Source organism: Hemiscyllium ocellatum, chromosome 4 (genome assembly GCF_020745735.1).
Source record: "Hemiscyllium ocellatum isolate sHemOce1 chromosome 4, sHemOce1.pat.X.cur, whole genome shotgun sequence".
NCBI lineage: Eukaryota > Metazoa > Chordata > Chondrichthyes > Orectolobiformes > Hemiscylliidae > Hemiscyllium > Hemiscyllium ocellatum.
Window position 1 is genome coordinate 3,654,090 of NC_083404.1, and position 23,120 is coordinate 3,677,209.

Below are 23,120 nucleotides of genomic sequence, written 5' to 3' on the forward strand. Positions count from 1 at the left end.
AACAAAAGGAATCTGTTTGTTGTTCATCTGTATGGAATTGAATCTACAGCTCCTTCAACCCTGCATGTAATATCCTCGGAATAGTGCATTCTCCTTCAAGTTCAGTCAATGCACTAATTTTACCACCACTGGAAGCAAGTATCAGTCCAAAGAGGGTAAGGAATATGATAAACACCAACAATTAAATTTTCAATATACTAAAACGTACATTAGCAAAATTATACAATATTACAAGATCTTGCTGAGAGGTCAGCATGGATGGGTTGGACTGAAGGGTCTGTTTCCATGCTGTACATCTCTATGACTCTATGTAGAACTTCTTAAAATTTTTTTTTGCCTTCAACATAGTCCCAAGGTTGAGCACGGACACCAAGGAATGCTACATCATTTCCTCTTAAATTGTTCATCTATTCTGCATTATATTTGGCAACAATCAGCAAATCAAGTGTATAAAATTAAATTCAGAATAAAAACGCCAGAGAATTAAGTCTATTATTAGGCTGTTATTGTATTTATTTCTTTAAAATGATGCACCGCCACTGCAATCAAATCCATGAGCTATCAGGCACCAGAGCTGAGCATCCCAGATCGTTCCACAAGGACACACTAAAGCAGTGCCTTTCATTGCAACTAAATGACTGCAATCAAAATCAAATCTTTACATTTTATTTATTGAAGTATTGAATCAGTTGTTTCAAAAACATTACATCAGACAGGCAAAATTAGTGTGATTTTACTCAAATACCAAAAGGGACACAGCTCATGCTATGTTGACATTACAACTAGGAAATCTTGATATAAGAAAAATGCATACATTAATATATTTTACAAACCAACAGTAATTAGATCAATTACAAAATGTCGTATTCACATTCTAAACATGCAAAGAAAGATCATACACACAGTAATCTCCAAGCTGTGGTCAATTCCTGTACTTGTTAGTACATTAATTTGCAACCCAATGGAAAACAAGCAGCTTTCGATAATTTAACATTTGTGCAAAACACAAGATAAAAGATGCAAAAGTATGAATTTAGCTATATAAAGCACACACACAAAAGTAGTAAATTACACTCACGTGTAAGCATTTACTTCCTCCCTATGGCAAACAGCCACAAAGAATTTGGCAGATTGTAAAATCAGATAATTTGTAATAAGATTTTATATATACACCAAGGTTTCATGTAAATAATGAACAATCCATAAAGGTCAGTTAATTAAGGGATTTTACATCTTTTTTTGCAGTCAATTGCTGCTATTCATAGCACCACAGCACTTTAACAAGCATTTTAACAGTGCATCTTAAAACTAACGCTGAAAGCACATAACAGCTTAACCTCAAGAGATCTTCTCACCATACTTGATTTTATTTGTACTTGCCTTCAAATGGATTTTAGTATTTATTGACCCTCATGTCATGTAGGAGTTTAGAATCTATGCTACTGGTTCTGTAAATCCAGTATTACACAATTTTCTTTTCCCTGAACCCCTGTGTTCTCTGACGTACCAGCAACATCCTCTGATGCTTCATTTTCTTCTTCTTCTAGTATCTCAAAAGGCGTCATTACATCATACAGAAATGAGAGGAAACCATAAACCCAATCTGAGGATTCCTCTGTTATAATATCTAGGACTTCCTCGAGTGTATCAATTTGTTCATTACTACCATCCCCTTTAGTGAGGCCTACATAAGAATAAAAAAGGAAAAGGAGAGAAAAGAAAGAAGTGGTCAGACAGAAATGGAAAGAAAATAGAGCAGCAGGGTTTTACATCCCACATCTGACCCTATTTACAAGAAAATAGGAATGTGCATATCAAAGCATTATAGCAAAGGGACAGGTCATATATCCATAAAGAATTCTGGTTTTGACCTTCATTTTTCTCTTTCTTATACCCACCAGTACAACCCAAATTAAACCTTTGCACTTACAATGAGTGAGTGAAAGCAAACACTCTACTCAGCAGGATGCTTCAATTAAACAATTCCCATGACTGAACAGTGCGTGTCCAAACATTGCCAATAGAAGAACCAGAATTCTAATTCTGAGGTAATGACGAACAGATATGCAAATCAGCAAGTTACTTCAGTTTGGCAACTCTATTTTTGCCACTTGCGTTCTGCAGCCATAGAATCTATTCCAGTACAATGAAGAGTGCGCGCGCTAGCCCACAATATTCTCAAACATTTGAATAAGTAACAAGGTTTATATAACAAACTGTTTAAAAAAATACAATGAGATCTAACTCATTCAGTGAACGCATATTTAAGTGCATTGTAGCTCAAATTAAAATCAATAAAAGGAGAACTTGGGACTAGGCACAGAAACCAAACCAAGTACATCTTAGATTACATTTGAGACAAGTAGTTCTCTTATTTTCATTCCTGTATTGGATGGTGCATACAGGAGCAGATACAAAGTAGACAAGTAAAAGAAAACTAATAACCTGCTCAAAATACATAACTCCTCCCAGACAGGAGTTGTTACATACCATCTCAATAGAATATTGACAAAGTGTATTTGAAACCTTAATGCTTGAATCAATGATACAGTTGTGAAGCAATAAGTTAGAAGGATAAATAAGTTGTTTTGAAATCTGTTTGAGGTCTTATTCCCCCTGCAGAACACAACACTGACATCAAGTTCTATAAAATAGATTTTGCAATCCTAGGAAATCTTATTTGCAATAACTAAACATTATGAAATATTTATCAAATTGTATGAAATGTAACCCCATCACAGCTAGAAAACTAAATCCGTAAATCATTAGGTAACAATTCTCAAGGCTCAATTCTGAGCTTTGAACTGCATCAGAATTGTGTTGGACCCAGCTCCATTATGCTGCACATAAAACTCTTCACAAAATGTTACATTTTCAAACAGAATAGTTTTTGCATTTTTAATTGACCTGTACCTTCAATAGCACTGCTGCATTAAAATTTAGTTGATAGCAAGCAGTAATGTTTTGTGGTCTCCCCTTCACATTATTTCCCTGTGAAAACAGCAAATGCATTAAATAGCCAGAATGGAGTAAAAGTGGTGGTATTGGTTCGAGAGGTTGCAGCATCAAAAGCAAATATTCTACAGGCACGTCCAGATGCAACAATGCCAAAACTACCAGGGCCACCAGCAACCATGATTCACATGGGCCTATGCACTCCATGTCCCAATGAGCCAGCATTTAAATAAGTAATTGAGAATCACAATAAATCCTGCAGTCTGGATTTTCTGTTGTTCCAGTTCTGTGGCATTTCCCGACAACACAGAGGATATAGCTTTGCAAAACATTCTTCAACTGATTCAGCAGAACTGCTTCTTTAAAAAGGTCTTGCAATATCAATGTTCAACATGTTACTAAGCTCTGCAAAGGACATTTTTTTTCCAAAATTATTGAATTATGTATTCTACATCATAAAAAGGATGATTTACAAGCTATACAAATGGGAAAACTCAGAAGAATCTTCTGAGTGTCGGTGTAAATATCAAATTTTAAAATCTTGAGATGATACATTATAAAAACTAAATGGCAACTTGTATAAAACCTGTTTCTTCCCTATGGCCTGTTACGATTGCATACAACCTGATGGCCAGAATTTTGTAGTTACTGTCAAGTATGGAGATGAACCTTTCAATAATTTGTATTTTGCTCTCTAGAGCACTTGAGGAAGCATCTGAAAAGATGATCCCAACAATCTAACAGTAGGTTCCACTGATTACTGACTTCCTTGCTAGTGCAAACAATTTACTTTTTCTTATTTACTCTATTAAAAACAATAATAACTTTGCATACCTCAATTTACCTTCTACATTTCAGGGGAAGAAACAGCCAAATTTTCAAGTATTTCCAGATTACCAAAATCCTACTGACTGGTTACCTAAAGGAAGTGACTTTACACTATGAATGCACCCTTTTTGACATTTAACTGCCTTTGTGAAGAATTCGCATCCATATACGACCAAGAGAAACAGAGAGGAACTCCTCCATAATCAACTACTTGCCACCCAATTGACTATAAGGAACAATACATTCTCAACTTTACCAAGTCGAATCCAAACATTCAAAGGATGAGAGAACGCTTGTTTTGTAATCAAAATAGTTGTAAGGTACAACAAGGATATAATAACTTGTGAACATTATTAAAAAGGAACTTCCGATTACTTCGTGAAATTTTTTTAAAGCCAACATTAACACAGCTAATTAGAAATATATGGCTAAATGAAGAGAATCAAGAGGTGCTTATATAAGGCATATGCCAAAATAGATCTGATGGACCAAAGTTCTATTTCTGTACCACAGATTATATTTAACTTGGTGGAGTTTCAGCAAGGAATGTGACTCTACAAGGCGTTTGCAAGAATCACTTTCCAGGGCATGGCATATTTGAACAGGCCAGTCTTTTACTGCCACTTCCCAGGTGCCGATAGGAAATGGTGACACAATTAAGTGATCTGCTGAGGCAGTAGCAAAACCACTAAGACTTCACAAAGATATAGGTAACTCGTGTACATAATAATGTTAATGATCAATTCAATTTCATTGATGGATTCAAAGTATTATTCAAATCTCCCAAGTATGAAGTTAAGCTGAATACATTAGATCACCTCAGGCAAATTAAAAGAAAGAAATGGCAAGATAGGCTATTTTAGACCATGCTAAAACTTCCTGAATGCATCCTCCCAATTAGAGGAAACATAGCCCTCCCACTAAATGTAGGATATACATTATTCAGGAAATGGCAGTGCAGGAATTCAAAAAATGCCAGGTGGTCTGGATTTCATTTATAAACTTCCACATGACCCAGGCAGGTTTCAGCTCAGATCACCTTCATGGAGTTCAGGAAGAACCACAAACTCTGGTACAGGCCCCAAAAGATAGGGATGTAAAGTCTTGGACGTGATCAGAAAACTGGGCACTAATTGTGCTGATTCTCTGAAGTGAAGGTATAATTTAAATTTGTAATTATGCAAATTTGAAATCTTCCATGAACCAAGACAATGTAATGCAATGTAATCATTTGTTTCTTTTTCTTCACAATAAAAAGTAAATTGCAATAGTAACCTGACTTACCTTCATTAATTCAGCTGAACCTAGGTTTAAGATCATGAAAGACAGGAACAGAAATGAGGCCATTCAGCCCATCGAGTCTGCTCTGCCATTCAATTCTGGCGGACAAGTTTCTCAAACACATTCTCCTACTTTCTCCCCATAACCCTTGATCCAATTGACAAATCAAGAACCTATCTAACTCAATCTAAAATATACTAAGTGGCCTGACCTCCACAGCCTTCTGTGGCAATGAATTCCATAGATTCACCACTCTGTGGCTCAAGGAATTTTACTTATCTCTGTTCTAAAAGGCTGTGACGTCAGGTCCTAGTCTCTCCTACCAATGGAAATGTCTTCCCAATATCCACTCTATCCAGGCCATTCAGTATTCTGTAAGTTTCAATTAGATCCATCTTCATCCTCCTAAACTCAGAGTGTAGACCCTGAATCCTCAAATGTTCCTCATATGTTAAGTTGTTCATTCTTGGGACTGTTCTCACGAGTCTCCTTTGAACCCACTCCAGGGTCAGCACATCCTTTGTGGGATCCAAAGTAGAGCAAAATACGCCAAATGTGATCTGACCAGAGCCTTACACAAACTCAGAGGTACATCCTTGCTTTGAGATTCAAGTCCTCTCAAAATAAATGCCATCATTGCATTTGCCTTCCTAACTACTGACTCAAACTGCAAGTTTATATTGAGAGAATCCTGGACTAAAAGCCCCATGTCTCTCTGCAATTCAGACTTCTGAATTTCCTCCCAATTTAGAAAATAGTTCATGCCTCTTCTTCCTACCAAAGTGTATAGCTTCATATTTTCTCATGTTGTACTCTGCCACTTCTTTGTCCACACTCCTAACCTGTACAAATCCTTCTGCAGTCTCCCCACCTCTTCAAATGATACCTGTCCCTCCACCTATCTTTGTATCATCTACAAACTTAGCGAGAATGCCCTCAGTTCCTTCATCGAGATCATTAAAGGTATAAAGTGACAAGTTGTGGTCCCAACACTGACCCTTGTGGAACACCACTAGTCACCAGCTGCCATCCTGAAAAGGAATCATTTATCCTCACACTCTGCTTTCTGCCATTTAACCAAGCTTCTGTCCATGATAGTACCTTTGGGTCTAATATCACGGGGCCTTATCTTACTCAGTAGCCTTTTGAGTGGCACCTTGTCAAAGTCCTTTTTTAAGTCCAGGTAGATAACTTCCATTGGTTCTCCTTGGTCTAATCTGCTCATTACTTCAAGGCATTCTAGCAGATTTAGGAGAAAGTGAGGACTGCAGATGCTGGAGATCAGAGCTGAAAATGTGTTGCTGGAAAAGCGCAGGTCAGACAGCATCCAAGGAGCAGGAGAATCAACGTTTCGGGCATGAGCCCTTCTTCATGCTGATTCTGCCCTATTTTACCAAACATTTCCAAGTATTCAAAATGTCATTCTTCGGGATATCTTCCAGGATCTTACCCTCAACCAAGGTTAAGCTAGTTGATTTGGAATTTTTTCATCTTCTGCCTTAACACCCCTGTTTAAAAAGGGAGTTTGTTAGCCATTTTCCACTCCTCCACCCCCCACAATTCTAGTGATTCCTGAAAGATTACCACTAATGCTTCCACTGTCTCTTCAGATATCTCCCTTTGAACTTCACCACAAACCCCATCCAGGAGAAAGATATAAATAGAAAGCAGGAGAGAACAGCTTCGCTTCACTTGGAGGTCGCCACTGATGTTGCCGAGCCAGGTAATGAAACGTCTTGATATCAAACCTACAGCTCAGCAAGCAAACCTACACCTTAAACCTCAACCTGAGCTACAAACCTTCACAAACCTTGCAAATCCCTGAGAACTCTTGGGTGTAGTCCATCTAGTCCAGGTGATTTATGCACCTTGATGGCACTATACTCAGCTCTGTCCCCTCACTCTCCTGAATTTTTGGAAAATTACTCACGCCTTCCACTGTGAAGACTGATGCGAAGTAATTATTCAGTTCCTCAGCCACTTCTTTGTTCCCCACTATCTCTCCAGTGTCATTTTCCAGCAGCCCAATGTCCACTTTTGCCTTTTATATATCTAAAGAAATTCTTAGAGTCTTCCTTTATATTACTGGCTAGCTTACCCTAATTTAATCTTCTCCCTCCTTATTTCTTTGTTGCCCTCTGTTAGTCTTTGTAAGCTTCCCAGTCATTTGATTTCCCATTGTTCTTCGTTACTTTATATGCTTTCTCATTTTCTTTTATGCTATCCTTGACTTCCCTAGTCAGCCATGGTCACCTCATCCTCCCTGTATCATACTACTTTTTCTTCAGGATGAATCCCAACTGGGTCTCTTGAATTACTCCCAGAAACTCCAGCCATTGCTGTTCCACTGTCTTTCCTGCTAGGCTCTGCTCCCAGTCAATTTTACCCAGCTTCTCCCTCATGCCTCTTTAATTGCCTTTGTTCAACTGAAATACTGTTAACCTTTGATTCTACCTTCTCTCTCTGAAATTGCAAAGTATATTCGATCATTTTATGATTGCTGCTTCCTAAGGGTTCCTTCACCTTATTATCCCTTATCAAGTCTGCCTCATTGCGCAACACTAAATCCAGTATTATCGGTTCCCTATTGGGCACCATCACAAACTGCTCCAAAAAGCTATCTTGTAGATAATCCACAAATCCCTTTCCTTGCAAACCACTACCAACCTGATTTACCTAGTTCACCTGTACATTGAAATCCCACATGATCACAGTAACTTTGCCTTTCCTACACATCTTTTCCATCTCTAGGTGTATCTTGCACACCAGCTCCTCACTACTGTTTGAAGGCCTATACATGACTCCAACCATGCTTTTATTTTAACCTTTATGGTTCTGCAATTCTACCCACACAGATTCTACATCATCTGACCCTATCACAAATAATAAGTTCAATAATTAATATTGATATTCCTGCACCTGTTATCATTTTAATTCAAGGAAAATTCTAAAACTGAATTATTTAATTGCAGTTGTCAACTTAGGAAATTAATATATTTTATATGAACATGAATTCAATGAATAAAACTGGAATATAATAAAAGACAGCTCATCTCAGTGAGTATAAACCATTGTAAAAATCCACCTGGTTCATTAATGCCCTCTGCAACAGGAAATCTATGCTTGCCTGATCTCACTGACATGTGATTCCAGATCAGAGCTATGTAGTTGACTCTTAACTAGGAAAGAGTGCAGTTAAAGAATAATTTGAAATGGGCCAATATGCCCATATTCCAGCTTAAAGTCACTTAGGTTTAAGACTGCGAAATATTTTCTATATATTTGACAGATCGCAGACTGGCTCAAACCAATGCAATCTCTCAGTAATTTTAGGTCAATGCTTAGGAACTACCAAGGCCATGTTACCACTCGTAGGCCCCCAAAGACCTCATTATCATTGATAAATGGTCCATTTTTCCGACTCACTGTTTTCAGTATGTGTAATATCCCCGAAATTCGCATATGCAACGCGAATCCGGCACATGATCTGACATGTATCTTTTTCTTTAAAATGATCATTTTTGTTAATCCCAACACTTCTTTTCAAATTATACGTGTATATATTCCTGTCAGTTACACAATGCATTACATATATTCATTTGCTACATTCAACTGTATTTCATTTACATTTTCACCCACAGTCCCAAATTTCAGTGTGCAGTTCACAATTTCACTCATTACCTTTCATGTGACACGCCAAGCAGTCATGCAACAGCCAAATGATGATGCACCTTTACAACTCCATGCAAAAGAAAACTCAAATAATATGCTTGCCTAGCAAAATTTTGGCATCTTCCACATCAAAATCGCCATCTCCATCGGCATCATAGACTCCGAGTTTTCCTATTTACGGGTGAAAGCAAGAACAATATTACACTCGTTAAATTTTGTTTCAAAGAATGTACAACATGAAAAAAATTAACAGAAGTTGGATCTTTGGATGCTCAAGTTGAACATACAGAGTAATTCATGAACCGGACTCAAAATGTTAACCGTGCTTTCTCCCACAGATGGGGCCAGACCTGCTGAGTTCTATTACCAACACGTTTTGTTTCAGATCTCCAGCATCTCTAGTTCTTTGCTTTACTACAGTAACTACAGCATATTCAAACAAATTGCACCTGGTACATGAATCAATATCATAGGGATTAGTGAGTTTTGAGAAGATTTGTACCAGGATACATGAACACCAACTAGCCACAAAAAGACATGACCCTCTCTCACTAGTACCCTCACATACAGATGGGGAAGGACACCACTTTGACTGAGACAACACATCCATCCTAGGACAAGACACAAAGACATCTATTCTAATCCCATTTCTACCACTTGGCCTGTAGCCATGAATGTTTTGGTGGTTCAAGTGTTTATTTAAATAGTACTTAAAATTCTTAAATGACATTTTGGCAGGAAGGGGAAAGGTGGAATGCGAGCTCTTAATTAAGGATGGTATCAGTACAATAGACAGAAATTACTATAGACAAAGAAATCTGTTGGAATAAAGCTGAGAAAAAGCAAAAGCTTAAGTTGTCACTTGTGGATCCCCTTATTTCTAACTACACTTTAGATCAGGGTATACAAGAATAAATAATGGAAGCTTCTGATAAAAGAATGGCGATAACCATGAGTGATTTGAGTCTACATATGAACAGATCAGAATGGTGAAAATACTTTGAAAGATAAGTTCACAGTGTGCTGCTTGGTTAGTTTCTTATAGCAATATGTTTCTGAGCCAGAGCAGGATATTCTATATATGGTAATATGCAATGAAATAGATTAAGAATCGCGATGAGGGGATCCCTAAGTAGCAGGATTTTCCATTCTGCTTGAGGGACAAAAGACCAAGTTTACGACAGCTGTTTCAAATTTAACAAAAGATAACAATGAGGGCATGAAGACAGAACTGGCCAAAATGAACTGAAGAACTGGGTCAAAGGACAGTTCAGTAGAGGTACAGTGGCTGACATTTAAGAAGTTATTTCATAACACTTGAAGATACAGTCCAATGAGAAAGACAGGCTCTTGAGAAAGGATCAATCCTCCGTAGTAAGGAAGTTAAGGATCTCACAAAATGAAACTAAAAATGTACAATATTGCCTAGTTTAGTAACAGGTCAGATGAGGCAAAAATAAAAAAAATGAATGCCTTAAAAAGTAGTACGAGAGAAAGCTAACAATAAATATAAATATATAGGAGTTATTCCCTTGTTAATACCTGGAAAAGAGTAAACTAAGCATTGATTCTCCAGTGTGTACATCTGGGGAATTTATAATAGAAAATAAGGGAATCATAAATAAAACAAGCATATATATTACATTTGTCTTCACTGTAGAAGAGATAAATAGCATCCCAGATATACTGGGAATCAAGAGGTGATAGGGAAGGACAAACCTAAAGTAATTACAATTTTAAAAGACTGCTGAGAAAATTATTGGAACTAAATGCGGACAATTTCTTGGGTCCTGATCAAGATCATCTTTGGGTCTTTAAATATTGCTCCGAAGATAGTTGATGCATTCATTTTAATTTTCTAAAATTGCCAAGAATCTTGGAAAATAGCTAGAAACATCGAAATGCCTTGCAGGCACAATGGCTGAATGCCCTTTCTTGCTGTAACAAGTGTGATGAAAAAAGTTATTGCAGGGCATTTAGACAATGTCAATATGTTTTTGTGAAAGATAAATAGTATTTGACTAATTTAGAGCTTTTTGAGGAAATAAGTGAATAAAGAGGAACCTATAGATGAGGTGTACTTGGGTGTCCAGAAGCCATTTGACAAAGTGTCACAGCAAAGGTTCCTAAACAAAATAAGAGCTCAGTGTAGGGGTTAACATTAACATTACTTAACTAACAGGAAACAAAGCGGGCAATAAGCAATGAGCGATGCACTGTAGGGATCAAAGCAAGGGCTTCAACTATTTAAAATCTAGATTAATGACTTCAATGAGGGGGCTGAAAATGATTGGTAAATTTGCTGATGACACAAAAGATCAACGAGTAACCTGGGAAGAGGACAAAATGATCCAGCAAGGAGGACGTAAAGAAAGGTCAAGTGAGTGCGCAAAAATAAATTAGTAGATGGGAGTATAACATGGGAAAACGAGAGCTTGTCTTTTGGTATAAAGTAATGAAAAGCAGCATATTATTTAAATGTAGATAGATTGCAGAACTCTACATCAGATGGATCTGGGTGAATCATAAAAAGCTTGTAGATAAGTTAAACCTGATGCAGTGGAGCTCAGAAGAATGAGGGGAGAACTTACTGAAACATGCAAGATCCTCCTGAGAGGAACTGACATGGTGGATGGAGAGACCAGAACTCCAGAAAATGGTCTTAAAAAAAAGGGGCCTCCCATTTAAGATTAAAGTGAGGAAAATGTACGCCTCTGAGGGTCATGAGTCTGTGAAATTCTTTTCCCAGACAGCAGTGGAGACACATTCATTTAATACTTTAAAGCATAGCTGAATAAATACTTGGCCACTGAGGAGTCAAAGCCAATAACAAGTCTAAAATCAGAAGAATCATGACCTAGCAAATGGCAGAGAATGCTCAAAGTGCTGAATGGTCTACACCTACTCAATTTGTACACTTGCACAGTTGCCTAAGTCCTTCAAGAATCCCACTTTAAAGACCCATATTCTATAATGAGAAAAAATTTAAATACAATTAAGATAACACTAATCACAGCTGTAAGACTAGTCCAAAGTGTTTGCAAGATACACAATTTTAGTAATAGTGAAATTTTACCTTCAAGTTGTACTAAGACTTTATGCATTGCCACTGAAGACTATTGTTGACGAGATTCAAATTAATTCTCAAGTTTATAGCTCAACTACTTAATATTTATGTAGCATCAGCTACAAAGTTATAAAATAATGCAATGCTCCAGATGAAAGGATGTACATAGAATCACAAAACCATAAGAGCTCAGAGAGAGACTGTTCAACCTGTTGTGGACATAAGAGCAACTCACCTAGTCCCATTCACCAATTGTTCCCAGCGTCTTAACTTTTCTATTCAGATAATTATTCCTAAGGTTCTAGTTCAGTTTGTGACCACACTCAGGCAATGTATTCCAGATCCTAACCACTTGCTGCACAGAAACATTTTTCCTTGTACAACAATTGTTTCTCTTGCCAGTCACCTTAAACCAGTATCCTCTGGTTGTCGATCCTTCTGCCAACATCAACAGTTTGTCCTTCATGGGGGTCACCTTGTCATTTTAAACAGCTTTATCTAATTTTCTCTTCTCCAAACCGAATAGCTTAGTCTTCACCAATTTATCCCCATCCCTCTAATCATTCCCTTGAATATTTTCTACACCATCTATAAAGCCTTCACATCCTCTCTGAAGTCTAGTGCATAGAATTGGAAGCAATAGTCCAGTTAAAGTCAGACTTGCGTTTTGTACAGGTTTATCATAATTTATTTGCTAGTCTAGTCTTATGTGCTTATTCATAAAACCTAAGATCTCATATGTTTTATTGATTCTTTCTATACCACACTGCTACCTTTAATGGTTTGTGCGCATTTGTACACCAGTCACTCTGCTCGTAACTTTGTATTGACCCTGCTCATTCTTCCTACCAAAATGAATCACTTCATACTATTTGATAAATATAAGAAGCAGAAAAGGATGGCTAAAGTTAAGACTTCAAGATTAGCAGCGGAAATGGCAGATAATTACGAATTCATTCATTAATCAAAGCTTGGCTACCAACATAAATTTCAATCTGTGAGGGATAGAAACTGGGGAAGCAAGAAATCCTCATGGTTTATGGGAAAAGGAGATCTCATTGAAGATTGTAAACACAGTTTATAATTTGATAAAAAGGAAACCCATGAGGTATCAACAGAAGTAAAGAAACTCAGGCGTTTTTACTGTAATAAAGTAGGCCACATTAGGTCACAGTGTTGGTGGTTTAAGAAAAGCACTGGGAAGACAGACACAGGAAAACAGGATAAGCAAGTGAGTTTTGTTGAAGTGCTAAAGGAAAGCACAGAAGAAGCTAACAAGCTGCAAGAAAAAGTATAACCTGATCAGGGGTTAGCTGAAAAGGAAACACCAGATGTCTCTGAAGAATTTACTTGTGTGCATCATGTTTGTTCACATATACGAGGAGGACTAGGTAAAGAAATTAAAATTTTAAGGGCTATGGGAGCAAGTCAATCTTTGATGGTGAGAGATGAGGAGATATGTAATTCTGAAGGAGTATTGCCAAAAAAGGTAGTAACATGTGGAATTCATCATGAGAACAGCAATGTTTCATTTGAAATGAGGTTGGAGAGTCAGGTGAAAAGTGAAGTGGTGGTAGGTGTAATAGTGAAATTCTCTATTCTGGAGATACAGTTAATCCTCAATAATGATATGCTGGATTACAGATGGGAGCAATGCCAAATATGTTTGAAAAGACAATAGGAAAAACAGGCAACTGAGGTTTACAGGAAGTATATCCTGGGATTATTTTTCTGACTTAGTAGTGACAGTCACAAAGTCACAGGGTGAACTAGGAGAAATAAAGGAGTAAAGATAAGAAAGTTGAAGTTCAATTGTCAGAAACTGAGCGATCAAGTGTTTGAGGAAAAATAAGATAGGAGAGGACAAAGCGGATATTTTCAATTCAGGCAGGTTAGTTGAATTACAACAGGATGATGAAAACTTAAGCAGTTGTATCAAATAGCACACAAATAAAAAGAACCTGAGTGTATCCCAAAATGTTACATCTTAAAAATTGAGTATTGATGAGGAAATGGAGACCATCACATATTCAAGTGGATAAAAAAGGGGCAGAAGTTTATAAAATTGTATTACAGATTGGTTGTAGAGAGGTGGCGTTGTGAGCAGCACATGAATTACCAGTAGGAGGCCATTTGGGAGTAAGGAAAACTCAAGCAAACTTTTTTTTGGCCTGGACAGCATAAAAATGTGTGAATTTTGCTGGACATGTCATATACATCAGGTAATTAGAAAACCTCAGGAAATGATAAAATCAGCACCCTTAACACCCATTCTCACATGAGGAACCACATACAAGGGTCTTAATTGATTGCATAGGATGCCTATCTAAAACAAAAAGCACGAGTTCTTATTTGTTGACCATAAAGTATGCGTCTACTAGTATTCCGAAGGCGATTCCATTATGCAGTAACACAGTTCAAGGATTGTAGAAGAGTTACTCAAATGTGTGTGTTATGGACTACCCATGGAAACACAAAGATCAAATTTTACATCAAAATTATTTACATGTCAAAGACTATCCAAGGAGGTCATTTCGGGATTACTCAACTGTTGTTGTAATTAGGTGATCGGGTGCTGTTAGTCACGTATGGAAGGAACATTTGCAGCATCTGTCTGAATTGTTCAATTGACTTCAGGAGGCAGGCTTGGTGATAAACCTAGTTAAGAGTGAGCTTGTAAAAGCCCAAGTCACATTCCTGGGCCATGAGATTGGTCATGGACAAATGGCCCCACGGGATGTAAAAATAAAAGTCTTTGGAGAGTTTCCCCATACCATCGAGGAGGGAAGTAGTACAATTCCTGGGACTGAATGTTGGCAGCATGGTTGCTTCACTGTCTGACCTATTGAAGTGCAGAAAACTTCTGCAAGTGGAGGAATGTCAGAAGTCACTTCACAACCTGAAAGCTGTGTTAACCACTATTCCAGCGTTAGCCACACCTAATTATGCAAAGCCATTCAAAGTGGCTATCGATAAGAGTGACGTGGGTGTCTGTGCTGTGTTCTTACAAGATGACAGTCAGAGAATAGAAAAGCCTATTGGGTATTTTTCCTGAAAACTGAATATTCACTAACAAATATACCTGCACCGAGGGGGTTAAAAATCACAACACCAGGTTACAGTTCAACAGGCTTATTTGGAAGCACTAGCTTTCGGAGCGCTGCTCCTTCATTAGGTGGTTGTAACTTGGTGTTGTGTGGTTTTGAAACTTTGCACACCCCAGTACAACACTGGCACCTCCAAATCATGCACTGAGAGGGAGACCTTGAGTTTGGTGATGGCATTGCAACATTGGTATTTCTAGTAATGCATCTGAGACAATAGTACTTACTGATCATAACCCCTTAAAGTTTTTGGAAAAATTTAAGGATAAAAATTCCAAACTATTTACTGCACCCATTGAATTTGAAAATTACATATGCAGCAGGATGAGGCAACGTAATTGCTGATGCATTGTAACAACTTTGATTAATGAAAACAGAGGCAGTCGGTGGCAAGAAAAATGGGCTGTAGAACTGAATGTTTGCATGCTTAGAGTCAATGTATTTGCAGTGCACGAACAGCATAAGACCGAAAGTTGATAAAAATTGAACCCATTTGAATACTGGTGGCTTTTTGAGGGGGTAGGGGGTTGACAACACTGACTTTAAGAGGTGTATTTTGTCCAGGTTTTACTTTTAAAAAAAAGAGAGAGATTGAGACAGAGGTTCCAAGCAGTCTGCTCCAAATTACTAAAGTAAACAGCTTGAGGTTTTGGTTTCTTTTAAGTTAGAACACAACATGAAGGGCATGGTCAAGCTCTCAGAACCAGGATTTTAGTTTTGCTTTCTGTAGCTGCTGGGGTTTGGAAGCTGTTATACATCTCTCCCCGCTACAGCAAAACACGAGTGCTTGCTCCTTCTCTCTCTCAATTTTCTCTTCACGTTCTTTCTTCCTGGACTGGAGAATCACTACGATAATCTACTGAATTTACCTCTGCCAAGGGTCTACTTATGGGATGTTACTATTTTCGAACAGCTAATCAGTGGTAGTTAACAGTTTATCTTGTTGAGTATTTCAACAGAGTTACAGTTAAGCTAATTTTTTATGCTATTTTTTCTGCATTTTACACGCAAGTGTGCTTTGCATCAGGCCTGATAATCTGATCAAACAAATTGTGGGACCCACTTTACACTTGCCTTCTAAAATAAGAAAAGTAGGTGTCAAGGCTTTCACCTTAATAGATTTTGAGGGGGTTTGGCCTGGTCCATAACAATACACAGGGACACTTGTATCTGTTTCGATATTATCTGCAAGGTTATTTGCAAAGTTTGTTTTTTCATTTATTACTTTTCTAGACATCTTTTACTGGATTTTAAAACATTCCCAATCTCCCTGGTTTACTACTAATCTGTACCACAATACATAATGTTTTTTTCTTTCAATTTGATACTTAAATAAAACAAAGAACTACAAAAGCTGGAGATCGAAAGCAAAAACAAATTGCTGGCCAAACTCCAGTTCTGAAGAGTAACTGAATTCAAAATATTAACTCTGCTTTCTTCTCAGAGATACTGCCAGACCAGCTGAGTTTCATCAATAATTTGCTTTTTTTTCTCCCACCCAGAATGCTTGGCTTATCCTTTTTCTGGTATGCTTCTTCCTCACTATCTTTGCCATGAGCCATTAACTATTTTCTTAAACATCTATCATTGAAAGACTTGGATAGTTGAGGAACAAAGTCCATTCTAACCAGGTCTGCCGTACCTTGTTTGAGCTTAGCATTGTTGTTTCCAACCCAAGTTTGTCTCTCAAACTGAATGCTAAATGCTGTCATGATATGGTCATTGATTCCATAGCGATCTTTTATTCTCTGCCTCGCTATTTATAAGTCTTGGTTTCTTAAGGTGGGTGATGTCATTTCTAGCCCCCTCGCCCCTGATAAGGTAGATATCTGTTTCCTAACTCTGTTTGGAAAACCTATAGAGAGGCTGGACACACCACCAGCACTTTACCCGAGACTCTCAATGACGTTACCTAATATGGTGATGAAATGTCTGAAAATGAATCTTCCGGCTCAGAGCTAACTTACATACTTATCAACCTGAGACACAAATCTTCTCAAAAACTGCTATATTAGCAAATGCTAGAATTGAAAATGTTAAGACAGGCAAAGCATTTTTGAAATTGCAAGTAGCTCACTGAGACTAGAAACATTAAGCAATATAGCACAGACTAACAAATATTGTGGATTTTGCATTTAAAATGCACTATAACTTAAATTGAAATCAATCATAATACTGCAAATCAAAATGACTGCAAAACGTTTTGCATTTTCACTATCAATATAACATTCATTTTCAAGTAGGTTATATGCCAGCATCTCCCAAATAAAACTGACTTTAACCTTAATTTAACAGAACATTAAATTACAAATGCAATCATTTAAGAGAAAATGTAACATTGCCACAATAATCTCAATAAGGCATCAGACAACAACTAAATGTCCCTACTGGGGACATTTCTGAAAATTAATGTTAAAAGTCATGCACATGTATGCTACTACCCCATATTCAATATTGTGTAAGAGAAAAAGGGATTCTGTAAACCATAAATGTACAGCAAAAGAAGCATGAATCGCCATGTATTGCAAATCCCAGGAGAGAAGAAAAAAGGTTAATATTGTAGGCTTCAATAGAAAGTCAGATGTACAAAGGAAATTTCAACATAACAGGAATAAAACAACATGCAAGAACAGTGAAAGTCCTACCTTGTAATACCTGTGAAAAATTATAACGGAAATCCTTTGCTTTAGCTGCATGCATGATAAAAATAAACATTTCAAACATTTTCCAGATTAGCACTGTTACACACACAATATAAAAAAACCAAGACCCAAGCCAAAAACCACATTTTTATAGCACCTTTAAAGCACTTAAAATAGTCCTATTGCACTTCAAGCAGCATCCAACATCAAATAGGTAATAGGAGAGATGGCCCAAAGCTTGGTTAAAGAGGTAGGTTTTAAGCAGCATCTTAAGGACAAAGAGAGGTACAGAGCTGAAGGGTTTGGGAAGGAAATTCTAAAGCATAGGTTATTGACAGTTGAAAACATACACAGCAGTGAAGAAAATCTGGGATGCTTAAGAGGTCAGAATTAGAGTGCAGATATCGGGGGTTTGTGGGACTGGAGAAGATGACAGAAGATAGGGAGAGACAAAGTCACGGCGGTAACTGAAAACAAAAGATGAGAGAGTTTTAAAATCAAAGTGTAACTTGACTGTAAGAAACAGAAGCAACAAGAGATTAAACAGTGCTTTATGCAAGCGAGGGCATAGTCAGAAGCATTTGATGATTTCTGGTTTAGACAACAAAATGCAGGAGAACAGCCAGATTTGCAGAAGAATACCGAAGTGTAAAGTGATTATTAAAGGCATGGATGAAGATTTCAGCAACAGAAGACTATGCATGGGCAGAGGTGGTACAAGTTTCAGGGGTGGAATATATAGTCTTAGCAATGATGGAGATGTAGGATGAGGGGCTCATCTTATCATCAAATATTGTTCAACCCCCCAATAGTAACCAGGGAGAGGGATGAAGTTAGTGGTGGTAATGAAGAGATAGCTTCATACCTGCAAATTTTAAATTGGGGCATTATTGTGCATGCAGGACTGGATACGGTGCAACTGCTCTGGTAATTTAGAAACAAGGAGTCAGAAAAGAACTTCCTTCAATAGTTGGAAAACAAATTGAAAAACTTACCCAAAACCTCTTTGTAATCCACCAAATCAAACCAAACAACTGCTACTGATGACCAAACACCCAGCAAAGCAATTATCATGAACCATGTGAAGAACGAACTTCCGGAGGGTCCATCACTTTTCTTCCCATTTTTATGAGAGCTGTGCTTATCTGAAAATGAAGAAAATCTCTTTAGTTGGATTTGCTGTGGATGGAAATGTCCCAAAACCAGAAGACCAACGATAAAGAAAATATTAAAAACACAATGCTGAAAAGACTCAGCAAACCTGGCAGCATCTGTGGGGGAAGAAGAGTTAATATTTCAGATCAATGACCTCTCAATACAGGGGAAAAAAAATGAGAAGCAATGAGCTTTAAGAAAGTGCACTAACAGGGAAAAAAAAGTGGTTAAAAAAAATGGAACGTCTGTCAGTGACAGAAAGGATGATGATGCAAAGCAGAAGTAATGATAGTCGGACAAATACAAACAAAAAAATGGTCAAGGTTGAGGAGTAACTGCAAATCCTCCAATGTTTCTCTATCTCTGCCCCACCCATGCATCCATTTTAAACCGCTCATCTTCATAACATCTGATAGCATTGTTATCCAAAACCACAACATCAATTCCACATGTACGCTGAGACTCACTCAAATATAAGGAATCCAAGTATGACTTTCCCAGAGCCATTAAGACAGCCAAGGACCAATACCGATCCAAAACTAGAGACCCAGACATTCACCCGGCGACAATGGCAAGGACTGAATGACATCACAAGTTCTAAAATGAGACAGGTCAAGATAGCAGACAAAGACACATCCCTTCCAAATCATCTCAATACCTTCTATGCTTGCTTTGAGCAGAATCTCAGTGGAGAGGTAACACCTATTCAGACAAGTCCTGACAAACCTATCCCAACAGTCAATGCATCAGAGGTCAGATCAGTTTTCCTTCGTGTGAATCCAAGGAAAGCAATGGGACTAACGGAGTACTAGGCGTGCACAGATCAACTGGCAGAGGTCTTCTCAGACATCTTCAACCTCTCCCTGCAGCAGGCCACTGTCCCTGCCTGTTTCCAGAGGGCCAACACCATCCCTGTGCCCAAGGCAGCTTATGCAACATGTCTCAATCACTACCGCCCAGTGGCCCTAACTGCGGTAGTCATGAAATGCTTTGAAAGGCTGATCATGGCATTAATCAACACCAGCCTCCCCATTACACTTGACCCACTCCAATTTGCCTATCGGACCAACAGATCCACTTCAGATGCCATATCACTTGCCCATCACTCCTCCCTAGAGCATCTTGATATCAAAAACAGCCATGTAAGAATCCTACTCATTGACTACATTTCAACCTTCAACACTATTATCCCCTGGAGACTGATTACTAAACCTAATGATCTCTGACTAAGCCCCACTCTCTGCAACTGGATCCACAGTTTCCTGACTACAGGCTGCAATCAGTGAAGATTGGGGACAACATTTCATCCTCACTAATACTTAACACTGGAGTGCGTACTCAGCCCCCTACTGTACTCACTGTATACCCATAACTTCATCACCAAATACCATACCAATGCTATTTACAAGTTCGCTGATGACACCACCATATTTGGTCGAATCTCAGATGGCAATGAAGCAGACTACAGGTTGGAGATAGAAGACCTGGAAAAATGGTGCATTGAGAACAACCTAGCTCTCAATGCTGGCAAAATCAAGGAACTCATTACTGACTTTCAGCGGGATGTTACCCATGCCCCCCTACACATTAACAGCACAGAGGTGGAACGACTGGAGAGTGTCAAGCTCCTGGGAGTGCTCATCCACAACATTTCTTGGACTCCATGTGGATGAACTGGTTACAAAGGCCCAACAACATTTCTTCTTCCTCTGGCAGCGGGGGAAATTTGGCATGACGGTGAATACCCTCGCCAACCTTTATCCGTGTGCCATCGAGAGTATTCTGTCTGGGTGTATCACTATCTGGTATGGCAACTGTACCATTCAAGGTTGCAGACAGTCACAGAGAGTGGTGAACTCAGTCCGGAAAATCACGAAGGCCAACCTCCCATCTATAGAATCCATCAACCAGACTCTCTGTCAAAGAAAGAACACCAGCATTTTCCAACAATCCACCCTGGCAATCTATTTCTACAATATTTACCATTGGGAAGAAGATACAGAAGCGTGAGCACACATACCAGCCAATTCCGAAACAATTTCTACCCTACTGTTGTTAGAATACTGAATGGACTCTCAAACTCTTAACATTCACCTGTACCTGTAGTTTTGTTTTGCTGCCGTTTACCTACTAATTACTCGTCTATGCTATTTAGCTATGTGATCTGCCTGTACTGCTCACAAGACAAAGCTTTTCACTGTGCCTCGTACACGTGACAATAAATTCAATTCAATTATAGGGGAGATTGACCTGATTAAGTATATAGGCTAAAAGCTATATTAGTTAACAAGCAGTGGGAAATCAAAAACAATTCAAATATTTAATAAAACAACATTCCACTGAAAAATACAAGTCCAGCAGGAAAAATCCACCTCTGGCTTATTATGGAGATTAAAGAAATAGTATTAGATCAAAAACAGAATCAGGAAACAATTATAGTATAGTGAGGCAGTCATTTGGCCAGTCACAACTGCTCAAGTCTTCAAAAAGCAAATTACTGAGTGGAACTCTCCTCCTCTCTCCTTTCCTGTATCCCTATGCATTCATTATTTCCAGATAATAATCCAATTCTTAAATATCTTAAATGAATCTCTCCACCACAACCTTAGGCAATGTATTTCAGGCCCCAAACACCTCTGGCATTCTGACATAAAATGTCGGCATAGAAGCCAAAGTAGGCAGCTATCGAGTTTGCTCAATAATTCAATAAGATCATGGCTCAGCTCATATTCTCTAACTCTACTTTCTTGCCTCTTCCCCCATAATCCTGGATTCCTTTGCCAATTAAAACAAATTGCTCAGCCTTGAATATATTTAACAATCCAGCCAATATAGCTCTCTGCAATGAAGAATGCCACAGACAACGGTCGTCAGAGAAGGAATTCCTAATCCCTATTTTAAATGGGTGACTCCTCTGATTTTAAACTCTCTCACAAGAGTAAACAATGCCTTTGCATCTGTCCTGTCAAGTCTCTTAAGAATCTTGTATGTTTTAATAAAGTCACCTCTCTGCCCAACCAAGTAAAACTCTCCTCATAAGCCAGTATCTCCATACTCAGGATCAACCCGAATGAATCTTCTCTGGACTGCCTCCAATGCCAGTGTATCTGGTTTGCATCAGTCAAGGCATAAAGAGCAGGAAGGTTATGTTAGAGCTCCACAAAATTTGATTCGGGCACAGCTAGAATACCTCGTGCAGTTCTGGGCAATGCATTATCGGATTGATTACACTGAAGGGCTCCAGAGGAGAAACACCTGGGATGAAGCAGTTTACCTATCCAACCTTTCTTTATACCGTGTTTTCTTCTTTGGTTACAGATTTTAAAAAATTGCAGATGCTGGAATCCAAAGCAGAAAAGCAGAAGGCTGAAAGAAAACAGCAAGCCAGGCAGCATCAGATGGAAAGTAAACATTTCGGATATAACCCTCCATCAGGAATTCAGGAAGGTTTATACGCAAAATGTTGACTTCTCCACCTCCTGCCTATGCTGTTTTCTTTGGAGCAGAGATGGTTGAGGGGGGTCCTGATTGAGTACGAGATTACAAGGGACATGGACAAAATGGACAGAAAATCAGATGTTTTCCTTAAACGAAGGTTCAATAACAAGGGGACATACTTTTAAGGTGATAGGAGGTTTAAAGGGAAGCAATTTTCACCCAGAGGATGGTTGGGGTCCGGAATGCTTAGCCTGGGGAGGGCAGCTGAGGTGGGTAATCTCACAACCTTTGAAAAAGTACTTGGATGAGCACGTGAAGTGTCTTAACATTCAAGGTGTAGGCCTAGTCTCAAAAAGTGAGATGAGTGCAGACTTAATGGAATTTTGGCAATACAGATTCAATGGGCCACTCCTGTACTGTATTACTCGGTGATCTTTCTTTAGAAAAGAGGAATAAAACTATTTGCAGTATTCTAGATGTGGTTTAACTAGTTACTTGTAAAATTTGAGCAAGACTTTGTTATTTTGATAGTCAAACATTTCCTTTGAAATAAAGCCCCAACATTATTTATTACCTGAAGCTGTGTGCACGCTTTTTACAATTTATGCACAAGGACTTTCAAGTTCCTCTGTGCTGGAGCTTTCCACAGTCTTTCTCCAATTCAAAAAAAAATTCAGCTCCTGTATTCTTCCTAACAAGGCACAGCAGCTCAAGGTTTTTGTGCAGTTGTGTCCTCTGCACCATTTACCTTCGCACCTACTATGCTCATTGCCAAACATTGCTATATGACATTCACTTTTCACATCTATTATTCCTCATTAATATCTATAGTAAATAATTGTGACCTAGTACTGATCACTGTGGTACTCCACTTGTTACAGGGCTGCCATCCTGAAAATGCATCCCTTATCCTAACGCAATTTTCTATTTTATTTAGAAAGAACTGCAGATGCTGGAGATCAGAAACAAAAACAGAAA

The 23,120-nt window shown here is 38.3% G+C and overlaps 1 protein-coding gene across 11 annotated transcripts in view; it reads right to left on the reverse strand.

Annotated features, from left to right (window-relative positions):
* Positions 1–23,120, reverse strand: part of unm_hu7910 (un-named hu7910) — a 214,075-nt gene that overhangs the window by 151,882 nt on the left and 39,073 nt on the right. For 10 of the 11 annotated variants that reach the window (XM_060822653.1, XM_060822658.1, XM_060822654.1 and 7 more), the window contains exons 2-4: positions 18,545–18,694; positions 17,553–17,597; positions 8,839–8,907 (exon numbers count right to left, since the gene is read on the reverse strand). In XM_060822653.1, coding sequence (XP_060678636.1) covers positions 8,839–8,907; positions 17,553–17,597; positions 18,545–18,694 — 264 coding nt within the window. The remainder of the gene's footprint in view (positions 1–8,838; positions 8,908–17,552; positions 17,598–18,544; positions 18,695–23,120) is intronic. The other variant, XM_060822659.1, reaches the window with a different exon arrangement.